The 12312-nt window shown below is 42.3% G+C and overlaps 1 protein-coding gene across 1 annotated transcript in view; it reads right to left on the reverse strand.

The window, feature by feature from the left end:
• The window catches only part of LOC141140665 (heme-binding protein 1-like), a 32951-nt gene that overhangs the window by 12206 nt on the left and 8433 nt on the right, over nt 1-12312 (reverse strand). The window contains exon 2 of the mRNA XM_073628066.1: nt 2242-2371. Coding sequence (XP_073484167.1) covers nt 2242-2371 — 130 coding nt within the window. The remainder of the gene's footprint in view (nt 1-2241; nt 2372-12312) is intronic.

Below are 12312 nucleotides of genomic sequence, written 5' to 3' on the forward strand. Positions count from 1 at the left end.
TCAGTGCGATTTGCACCTCCTATTTCATTGCAACTTGCTACGTTTAACAGAAGGCTATGCAAGTCACATTGAAATTGGCAAAAAGTAGTGCAGGAACCTTTTTGAAAGTCGCTGGGACATGAGTTGCGGCAATTTGAATGGTTCCATTGTCGACAATGGGGTGCTATTTGGAACTGTCTAATCGCATGACAAATCGCACTTGTGTGAACGGGGGCTAAGTTGAACATAAGAATTCACCCATCTCTGGCAATGTCTTCTTTGTTCTTTTAAATTAGTTAGTTTATGTGAACGTGTTGTCTTAGACAAGAGGAAACTTTTTACCTTCTTGAAGAAGTGGGCTTTGATCTGTGAAACATATCGAATGTGGGTATTTCACCTTTTCTTCTTCATTTATGATAAAATCCATGAGTGGCTTATGCACGCCATGTTATCATATGCATACATGCATTATGTGACCTGCAACATGTTTGATGGATTTTAATGTTGAGTTAGGCCTCTTTCACACGGGATGGATCCATGATGATCCGCCCCGTGAACATCCGCTTGCTCAGCGGGGATCGCTCCGCCGATCCCCGCTGAGCAGTCAGATGACAGGTCCGTCGCTGCTCACTGTGCAGCGATGGACCTGTCAGAGCGCCGCTCTCCCCTATGGGGGATCGGATGACGACGGACCATAGAGTCCGTCGCCACCCGATCCGATCCGCAGACAGATGGAAAAGTAGGTTTTTCCTCCATCACACTTTTTCGGATCGGAGCGGGTCGGATGTCAGTGGACATGTCACCGCTGACATCCGACGCTCCATAGAGGTCTATGGAGGGTCCGTTCAGGTCCGCCTAAAAAACTGACAGGCGGACCTGAACGGATCGTTCGTGTGAGGGGGCCTAAAAGAGGAGCTCCAGTCACCACAAATATTGTAGCTGCTGACTTTTAATATAGAGACACTCACCTGTCCGGGGGGTTCCAGCAATGTCCTCACCTGAGCCGATTTATCAATTGCCTATGGGTACGGGAAGCCAGCAGTGAAGTCTTGCAGCTTCACAGTTAATTTCCTACTGTGCATGTGCGAGTCATGCTGCCCTTTGTGAAAGGTCCCACAGTCTTTAGGACCAGTGACACCCTAAAACACAGGGTGTCACCTGAAAAGAAAGTAATGCCCTGTACACACGGTCGGATTCTCCGACGGAATATGTTCGATGGGAGCCTTTTGTCGGAAATTCCGACTGTGTGTAGGCTGCATTGGACAGTTTCCATCGGAATTTCCGTCGCACAAAATTTGAGATCTGGTTCTCAAATTTTCCGACAACAAAATCCGTTGCCGGGAATTCTGATCGTGTGTATACAATTCCGACGCACGAAGTTCCACGCATGCTCGGAATCATGCAGAAGAGCCGCACTGGCTATTGAACTTCATTTTTCTCGGCTCGTCGTACGTGTTGTACGTCACCACGTTCTTGACCTTTGGAATTTCCGACAAACTTTGTGTGACCGTGTGTATGCAAGACAAGTTTGAGCCAACATCCGTCGGAAAAAATGCATGGATTTTGTTGTCGGAATGTCCGATCGTGTGTAAAAGACATTAGGATACAGTGGGTCACAGACAGTATAATAAACTTCCTCACACTACTAATGCCGCGTACACATGGGTGGACTTTTCGTCAGACTAGGTCCGACGGACTTTTCAACTGACTTTCCGACGGACTTTCGAATGAACGGACTTGCCTACACACGATCAACCAAAGTCCGACAGATTCGTACGTGATGACGTACGACCGGACTAAAATAAGGAAGTTCATAGCCAGTAGCTGCCCTAGCGTCGGTTTTTGTCCGTCGGACTAGCATAAAGACGAGTGGACTTTTCGACCGGACTCGAGTCCGTCGGAAAGATTTGAAACATGTTTTATTTCTAGGTCCGTCGGACTTTTGGGAAAAAAAAGTCCGCTGGAGCCCACACACGGTCGAATTGTCCAACGGAGTCCGGTTTGCCGGACCTAGTCCGCTGAAAAGTCCGCTCGTGTGTACGCAGCATAATAGTTATTTTTGCTACTTCTTCTCTGTCTGAGAAATTTCCCTTCAAAAACCTGATAGAGGTTCTAACCCTACTCCAAAAACTGTTTTGTCCATCTCAGCATTTTAGATGGCTGGTGACCAACGGTAAATATGCTCCGTATTGTAAAAATGTTCTTTGGTAGAGAGAAAAATGGATCATTACAAATGTAAATTGCAACAATAAACTGAAATACCTTCTGAATTCTCCCCACTGATGTATTTAAAAAGGCGTCTAAAGGTTTTCATCATTCCTATGCCCATGCCATCCGTGTTTAGGTATGTTGTCGCCCAACGTGTTGACTCATAGCTTCTAAGCTCAAATGTCTGTAAAACACAATAGAAATAACACATGACAGTCAAAGAAATTTGGTGCCTTGCTTGGATACATGGTGGTACAACTTGTTTTCAGACCACTGTGCCAACTTTGACCAATTTGCAAACCAATTGTTTTGGTAAACCTTGTCTCATTATGTCTGGAATCCTATTTGTGATAATTTTATGTGTTGGTGTTAAATTTAACTTTGTCTTTGCAACTTTTTTCACTTCAAAGACCCATCTCTTACTAGAGAGTCACATATAATTAGCAATAAATGTCTGTACACCAGTACTACCAACACTAATTTCAACTAGAAATTTTTAGGCTTCAAGTACACAGGTTTAATAAAATACTCCCATGCACACTGGATCTTTCTGCTATGCGCGGGCAGAAAAATCAATTTTAACCACTTAAAGTAGAAGTTCACCCAAAACCTAACTCTAAACCTACTCGCAGTGAAATTCTAAAACAAATCTATCTAGCCTTGTATAGTAAAGTGAACCTCCGGAGGTCAACTATATTGCCTTCAACATGTTGCCAACATCCCAAGTAGGTGCATAGGAAAAGACCCTAAAAATAGGGAACTTATGTACCCCCCAGTACAGTGGGACTTTATAGGCGAACGGGACGATTACATTTAAGTAAAAAAAAATTGTATTTATTTAGAAAAAACATAAAAACAAGATATACTAGACATAAATCTCTACAAAAGTGCTTATACAATGGATTTTCTTTCATATGATTATTGTATACTTCCATCTATAGACACGTTTCTCCAGAAGCCTGACATGTTTCAGGACGGTATTGGGGGGTACATAAGTTCCCTATTTTTAGGGTCTTTTCCTATGTATCTAGCCTTGTAAGGAAGAAATCGCTATACATACCTTTTCTGCAGCCGCTCTGGTCTGGTCCCACGCTGAGCTGTCAGCCGTGACTTCTGTGTGTGGGAGCGTGCAGGAGAGAGCCAGCCGACAATGAAAGCTGCCTAGTAACTCTATGGATGACATCACTTTTCAGGCATTTCCCAGCCATTGTCGGCTCTCTCCTGCACAGAGCATCTGCCGCTGGAGACCGGACTGGATCAGCTTCAGAAAAGGTATGTATAGCGATTTCTTTTCTACAGGGCTAAATAGATTTGTTTTAGAATGTGGATGCCAGTAGATTTAGAGTTAGTTTTGGATAAACTTCTACTTTAAGCTCCGGCAGGTTTTAATCCCTTCATGACCAGGGCATTTTTTGCTATTCAGCACTGCGCTACTTTAGCTGGCAATTGCACATCATGCAACACTGTACCCAAATGAAGTTTGTATCAATTTTCACACAAATAGAGCTTTCTTTTGGTGGTATTAGACCACCACTGGATTTTTGTTTTTTATTATACAGTATCTCACAAAAGAGAGTACACCCCTCACATTTTTTGCAAATATTTTGTTATATCTTTTCATGTGACAACACTGAAGAAATGACACTTTGCTACAATGTAAAGTAGTGAGTGTACAGCTTGTATAACAGTGTCAATTTGCTGTCCCCTCAAAATAATTCAACACACAGCCATTAATGTCTAAACCACTGGCAACAAAAGTGAGTACACCCCTAAGTGAAAATGTCCAAATTGGGCCCAAAGTGTCAATATTTTGTGTGGCCCCATTATTTTCCAGCACTGCCTTAACCCTCTTGGGCATGGAGTTCACCAGAGCTTCACAGGTTGCAACCAGTGTCCTCTTTCACTCCTCCATGATGACATCACGGAGCTGGTGGATGTTAGAGACCTTGCGCTCCTCCACCTTCCATTTGAGGATGCCCCACAGATGCTCAATAGGGTTTAGGGTTTAGACATGCTTGGCCAGTCCATCACCTTTACCCTCAGCTTCTTTAGCAAGGCAGTGGTCATCTTGGAGGTGTGTTTGGGGTCGTTATCATGTTGGAATACTGCCCTGCGGCCCAGTCTCCAAAGGGAGGGGATCATGCTCTGCTTCAGTATGTCACAGTACATGTTGGCATTCATGGTTCCCTCAATGAACTGTAGCTCCCCATTGCTGGCAGCACTTATGCAGCCCCAGATCATGACACTCCCACCACCATGCTTGACTGTAGGCAAGACACACTTGTCTTTGTACTCCTCACCTGGTTGCCACCACACATGTTTGACACCATCTGAACCAGTGGCGGCTGGTGCTCCATTTTTTTAGGGGGGCGCAAACAAAATCTCAACCAACCCCCGCCCCCCCACCCCCCCACGTCACTTGCCCATGATGGGGCCGATAGATAGATAGATAGATAGATAGATAGATAGATAGATAGATAGATAGATAGATAGATAGATAGATAGATAGATAGATAGATAGATAGATATGCAGTTATACAGATAGATAGATATACAGTTATATAGATAGATATACAGTTAGATAGATATATACACAGATAGATAGATATATACAGTTATATAGATACACAGATAGATAGATATACGGTTATACACAAAGATAGATAGATAGATAGATAGATAGATAGATAGATAGATAGATAGATAGATAGATAGATAGATAGATAGATAGATAGATAGATAGATATACAGATAGACAGATATACAGTTATATAGATATACAGATAGATAGATAGATATACAGTTATATAGATAGATAGATAGATATACAGTTATACACAAAGATTGATAGATATACAGATAGATAGATAGCTAGATAGATAGATAGATAGATAGATAGATAGATAGATAGATAGATAGATAGATAGATAGATAGATAGATAGATAGATAGATATACAGTTATACACAAAGATAGATAGATAGATAGAGAGATAGACAGACAGACAGACAGACAGACAGACAGACAGACAGACAGACAGACAGACAGACAGATAGATAGATAGATAGATAGATAGATAGATAGATAGATAGATAGATAGACAGTTATATAGATAGATAGATAGACAGTTATATAGATAGATATACAGATAGATAGACACTTAGATAGAGAGAGATATGCAGTTATACAGATAGAATAGAGAGAGAGAGAGAGGGAGAGAGAGAGAGATATGAGATGATAGAATGCACAGCATGACTGTAGGACGCAGTGCTGGGAGCCCTGTGATATACACATACAGGAGATGTGTAATTAAGGCTCCAGCAGATTGTCGGGTGAAGGGCTGGAGCCGAGGTTGATTCCAGGCAGGGCAGAGGTAAAGCACAGCTCCCTCCACCCTCCGATCACATACACATACGGTGGACAGACAAAGGCTGATAGTAACACATAAACTTACCTTGCTTCTCCATTCACACCAGCCGAAACAGGAAGTGACACGCCGCCCGGTGACAGCACCGCCCATGAAGGAGAATGCCCCAATCAGCATCTAGAGGCGCACTGCACAGCGCCACAGGGCAACAAAAAAAACAGCAAATGAAGCATCTTGCCTGCAATCGCGGGATTGCATTGGCATGACGCTTCTATAGTGCACCGTGTCCGGCGCCCGCCCGGAACACAGTGCACTTCTTAAAGAAACTTTTTTTTTTTTTTAAAGGGACATTTTTTTTTTTTTTTTGACTGGCTTTGGGGGGGCGGCGCCCATGCGCCCCCTATGGACAGGCCGCCACTGATCTGAACCAAATAAGTTTATCTTGGTCTCATTAGACAACAGGACATGTCTCCAGTAATCCATGTCCTTAGTCCGCTTGTCTTCAGCAAACTGCAAGCTTTTTTGTGCACTATCTTTATAAGAGGCTTCCTTCTGGGATGACAGTCATGCAGACAAATTTGATGCAGTGTGCGGCGTATGGTCTGAGCACTGACAGGCTGATCCCCCCACCCCTTCAACCTCTGCAGCAATGCTGGCAGTACTCATACGTCTATTTCTGAAAGACAACCTCTGGATATGATGCTGAGCACATGCACTCAACTTCTTTGGTCGACCATGGTGAGGCCTGTTCTGAGTGGAACCTGTCCTGTTAAACCACTGTATGGTCTTGGCCACCGTGCTGCAGCTCAGTTTCAGGGTCTTGGCAATCTTCCTATAGCCTAGGCCATCTTTATGTAGAGCAACAATTCTTTTTTTAGATCCTTAGAGAGTTCTTTGCCATGAGGTGCCATGTTGAACTTCCAGTGACCAGTATGAGAGAGTGAGAGCGATAACACCAAATTTAACACACCTGCTCCCTATTCACACCTGAGACCTTGTAACACTAACGAGTCACATGACATCAGGGAGGGAAAATGGCTAATTGGGCCCAATTTGGACATTTTCACTTAGGGGTGTACTCAACTTTGTTGCCAGCAGTTAAGAAAATGAATGGCTGTGTGTTGAGTTATTTTTAGGGGACAGCAAATTTACACTGTTATACAAGCTGTACACTCACTACATTACATTGTAGCAAACTGCCATTTCTTCAGTGTTGTAACATGAAAAGATATAATAAAATATTTACAAAAAAATGTGAGGGGTGTACTCACTTTTGTGAGATACTGTATAAATGAAAAACAAAAACCCAGTGGTGGTCTAATACCGCAAAAAGAAAGCTCTATATTTTTTACTTTCTGCTATAAAACATATTCAATTAAAAAAAAAAAAAAAAAGAATCTTCATAAATTTAGGTCAAAATGTATTCTGCTACATGTATTTGGTAAAAAATCCCAATAAGTGAATATTGATTGGTTTGCATGAAAGTTATAACATAATGGTATACAGCAGGGATCTCAAACTGGCGGCCCTCCAGCTGTTGTGAAACTACAAGTCCCACGAGGCATTGCAAGGCTGACAGTTCCGAGCATGACTCCCACAGGCAGAGGTATGATGGGACTTGTAGTTTCACAACAGCTGGAGGGCCACCAGTTTGAGACCCCTGGTATACAGTATATACTCAAATTTTTATTTATATGTTTTATACTAGTAAGGGCAGTAAACAGCGACTTATAGTAGGAATCTGACACTAACTGACTAATTGACACTGACATCACCAGTGACACTAATACAGCGTTAAGTGATAATACTATACACTGTCACTGTACTAATGACACTGGCTAAGAAGGGGTCAACATCTAGGGGTAATCAAGGGGTTAACTGTTTGCCTAACAGTGTGTAATGTGTGTATTGTGTGTAGCTTTTACTAATTGATGTGGTTGTTTTTTCTGCTTTGCCACATCACTACTCCCTGTACAGAGCCCTGTGTTATTAGTAAACACAGGGGTCTGTACTGTGATTCGCTAAGCCGATCATCAAGTCCCAGCCATAAATCATTGGCCGGGTCCCGCTGACCAACTTGTGCTGTACCAAATCACAGCACAGATGGTGGGCGGGCGCGTGCCTTCTACCCGGAAATGTCGGATTGCGTATATGTGCATTTGCATGTAAAAAGCGCACATATGCCTTTCCAGGAACGCGTGTTTGGGGCTTTTTTCTTCAGCCCTTAAACACAGTGTATATTTAAATCCCTACATGTGCATGGGCACATTGGTTAACATGGAGCTGCATTCACAGGCATAAAAAAAAACCAAGACGCCTCTGAAAACAGCATTTTTCATACCCATGTGCGATAGAGCTTTGGGGTTCTCGTTTTCTTTTCTTTAAAAATAATAAACATGTTATAATTACCTGCTCTGTGAAATGGTTTAGCACAGAGCAGCCCAGATCCTCCTCTTCTTGGGTCCCCCGCTGGCACTCCTGGCCCCTCCCTCCTGCTGAGTGCACCCACAGAAATCAGCTTGCTATGGGGGCACCCAAGCCGAGCCACGGCTGTGTGTCTCCATTCAGACATGGAGCCGCAGTTCGGCCCCGCCCCCTCTCTCCCAATTGGCTAACCGACTTTGATTGACAGCAGCGGGAGCCAATGGTGCTGCTGCTGTGTCTTAGTCCATCAGGAGGGAGAGTCCCAGATGCCCAAGGCACTCGTGGACATCGCTGGATAGAGATGAGGCTCAGGTAAGTAATAAGGGGGGGCTGCTGCACACTGAAGGTTTCTTATCTTAATGCATAGAATGCATTAAGATAAAAAAAACCTTCTACCTTTACAACCACTTTAAAGGCTAAGTTTACATTATTTAAAGCGGAGTTCCACCCAAATTTTGAACAAATTGTGAACAATATCTGTATGTATTCTCTTCCTTGCCTAGATGCTGACATGCCGTTTAAAAAAATTTTAATCGTAATTACCTTTTATTTTTCTATTCTTCTTTGCACTTCCTGGTTCTCCTCCCGTGGGAGTAGGCGTGTTTCTAGCCTCTCCCAGACTCCTGGGAGCTAGTCTCAGGCTTCCCAGGATGCCACTGAGCATGTGCGGGAACGAGCAGTGAATGCTGGGAGCACAGCATTCACCACATCCAGGAAATAAATGCTTGTGGGCTTCAAATGCCCACAATGAAGATGTAAAGCGCCTGCAGTGAATAATATAAGTTATTCTTTCCGACAAAATCTGACACAGGCGGACATATTACACACAATATGTGAGTATGTAATGCTGGGAAGAAAAGTTTGTGAATGAACTCAAAAAAAAAAAAAAACCATAGATAGGTGGACCCCCGCTTTAAGAATACCCCTTTAATACCCCCCCCCCCCACCCCCCACACTGTTGTGCAATTTGGCCAACATTTATTATCAAAAATGTCTGGAATAGAGCCACCTATTCATACAAGTGTTAATGAGTATTACAACTATTTTAATTAAAAAGCTCTTATCCAAACAGATTTCTTAAATCCAGGCCTGCTCATTTGAACTGGTAATACGTATTAATTAAATTCTTCTTGGGTAACTGAGCAACTGGTGTTAATGTAAAAGGACATTAGGTAACATGGTGCTAGAAACAGCGGCGGATAACTTCTTTTGGCGTGATAAGAACAATTAATTTCTAAGAGACATTCTGAAGTCCATCACTGGTGGAAGTGTCTAGAAGAAGAATGTTGCATGCAGCAGATTCCCTCTCGCCAATCAGGACTTTGCAGACAGGAAAAAAGGAGATTCAGTTAATCAATGGACACAATATTATGTAAAATCATGTATTTCAGGGCCTTGCTCTCCCGCTCTGTTATGTACTGTAAAGGAAATTTGTAAGTTCTGTATATAATTGTATTCTATTTTGTATGTATTGCACACTGCCCTCACTGTGCACACGGCATTAATAATGTTTTCATTACATGTTTGCATTCTTTCAAGTCCTGATTAGAATTAGTCTGCCTATGTTACGCCCCTTGTTACCATAAACGTACAATTGTAATATTAATGTGATACCTACATAATCATGTGTATAAAAACCTTCAATTGCATCATAATAAAGCAGAACAGTTATTTGGAAAGATGTGGAGTGTATCTTTTGTGTCTGTTCCCTACTGCAGTAGTTATTACTAATTTGGAACCACTAATCAATATGAGGATAGGAGTTGCCTATCTATACATTTATATGTCAGTACTATACCTGTAAAATCCTCCCTTGTGTAGACATCCAAAAGAACTTGAGGCTCCTTTACACTTGTGGTTGGGAGAGGCAATAAAAACACAAGGCTGAGCTACATATTTACCGAACCTCCAACTGCTCCCCTTTAGCTACAAAGCCAGCTGCCGGGGGGGACGACATGCCATGGCCTTGATACTTTGTTTCGCAGCCATGACAGGAATTAAATGCTCTGTCGCATTCACCAGAAGGTACAGCCGCCTGCGACTCATTCAAATGAATGGGGGCCATGCTGCAGCTACCCCACAACCATGTCTAATAGATGCAGTTGCAACACCATTTCTCAGAAGAGTGTCAGTCCTTGCCGCTTGTGTAAACGAGCCCTAAGGCTGCTGGATGTCACCATCTTCATTGTGATGTCAGCATCCCCAACAGACTCAGAGCTGTCGCTCAAGTGACACTCTATAGCAGCATTTCTTAACTTTTTTTTACCCCTTTTCAGGTCACAGAGAACCCCTGCTAAAATAAATTCATGAGGGCCGGGGTCATTAGGAAAACACCTACATTGATGGTCAGTGGGAAGAGTGCCCTTTTTACAGTGGAGGTCAGAATGCCATCCTTACAGACAGCTAAAAAAAATCACTCATTTCATGCCACTTGTTCTGGGAAGTGGCTTTGGCCCTGAAACTAAGCAGGAACCATCAGATGGGAGGTCGATCAGCCACAGCTAGAGGAACCCCTAGCAAACTCTGAAGGAACCCTGGGTTAGAATGGCTGCTCGATAAAATCCCCCTTCCCTCCACTCCAGGCAGCTATGTAGGGAGGTAAGGGGAGGGGCACAGGAGCTGCACCAGCACATACGCTGTACATCTCTATAGTACATTCACATTTCCCCATGATTTGTCTCTGTAATGTTGCAAGTACAAATGCCAGTGGCTCTGCCAGATATCCAATAAGCTCCTAACTTTTTGTAGGGACCTGACAACACAGTGCTTCTCCATATAATAAGTGGGAGGTGTTCTGTAGTCCAATGAGTTGGGCAGGATCAAAGTTGTCAGGCTAAACAGGAAGTTAGGAGTTCACTTGTTTTTTGCCAAGATCAACAGGTATTTTTCTGTATTTGCAATGTTTATAAAGACACAAATACTTGGAATGTGCATGTATTGCACAGATGTTTTTTTTTTAATGTATAACCGCTTGCTGACCGCCCCACACACATATACTGCTGCAGGGTGTCTGCTCTGCGCTGGATCGCGTATCAAATAGGTGATCAGCGCTTCCGGGTAGGGGGCATGCACCCACCACCCCGGCTGTACTGTGATTTGTTACAGCACAAGCCGATCAGTCGTCCCAGGCAATGATTGATCAACTCTGTCATTCAGTGAAGGAAGCTCTGTATTGTAAACAACACAGAGCTCCGAACACTGACATACGATCTTGCTGTTTTTTTATTCCCTGTAAAACAGGTAAAAAATACCAAGATCCACTAGTAAAAGCACATAACACACAATGATCGCCCTTCCCATTCAGTGTCATTAGTTCAGTGACAGTGTATAGTTTTAGCACTGATTACTGTATTAGTGTTACTATTGATGTCCAGGTCAGTTAGTGTACCCCCCTAGCCAGCATCAGCTAGTGTCAGATTTCCCACCACACTACCACAGTCCCACTATAAGTCGCTGATCACGGTCATTACTAGTATAAAAAAAAAAAGTTGCAATATCTATACCAGACGTTATAACTTTCATGCAAACCAAATGATATGCACTTATTGGGGTTTTTTTTACCAAAGATATGTAGCAGAATACATTTTGGCCTAAATTTATGAAGAAATTAGATTTTTTAAATTATTTAATATATTTTATAGTAGGAATTACAATATTTTTCTTTTTTTTTTTTCAAAATCTTACATCTTTTTTAATTTATATCGCAAAAAAAAAATAAAAAACTCAGTGGTAATCAAATACCACCAAAAGAAAGCTCTATTTTTGTAAAAAAAAAGATAAAAATTGCATGACCGCGCAATTGCCAGTTAAAGTAGCACAGTGCTGAATAGCAAATAAATTGCTCTGGTTATGAAGGGGGTAAAATCTTCCAGAGGTCAAGTGGTTATTTTATTTTGGGCAGAAAAGGCAAATACTTTCAAATGCTTAACAATTATGTATAATACTCACACATACATGAAATCACGCCTTTCTTTATTCACACGACTAACAGTTGCCAATGCGTGCCCAGCCTAATGCTGATCATCTAGTGGAGCAAGATAACCCCAGCTGATTGGCTGCAGTCACTTTTCAGATGACAATTTTCTGTTTGGCTCCTTTGATCATTAAATCAAAGTTTTTTGACCCGGGGAAAGCCAGTGGGCCACCCAAGGATGGAATTTCAGCTTATTTATCAGTAATTTGTGGAAATGTGATCTGTGTATGGTGAGCTTTAGACAGAAGAAAGTTCAGGTGACATATATAGGAAATCACATGCAGAATTAGGTAATCTGTCCTGTGGGTAGCAGACAAAGATTCTATAACTTTGACCCAAGAAGATTTATCTCTTTGCTATCA

The sequence above is a fragment of the Aquarana catesbeiana genome, linkage group LG04 (assembly GCF_042186555.1).
Source record: "Aquarana catesbeiana isolate 2022-GZ linkage group LG04, ASM4218655v1, whole genome shotgun sequence".
NCBI lineage: Eukaryota > Metazoa > Chordata > Amphibia > Anura > Ranidae > Aquarana > Aquarana catesbeiana.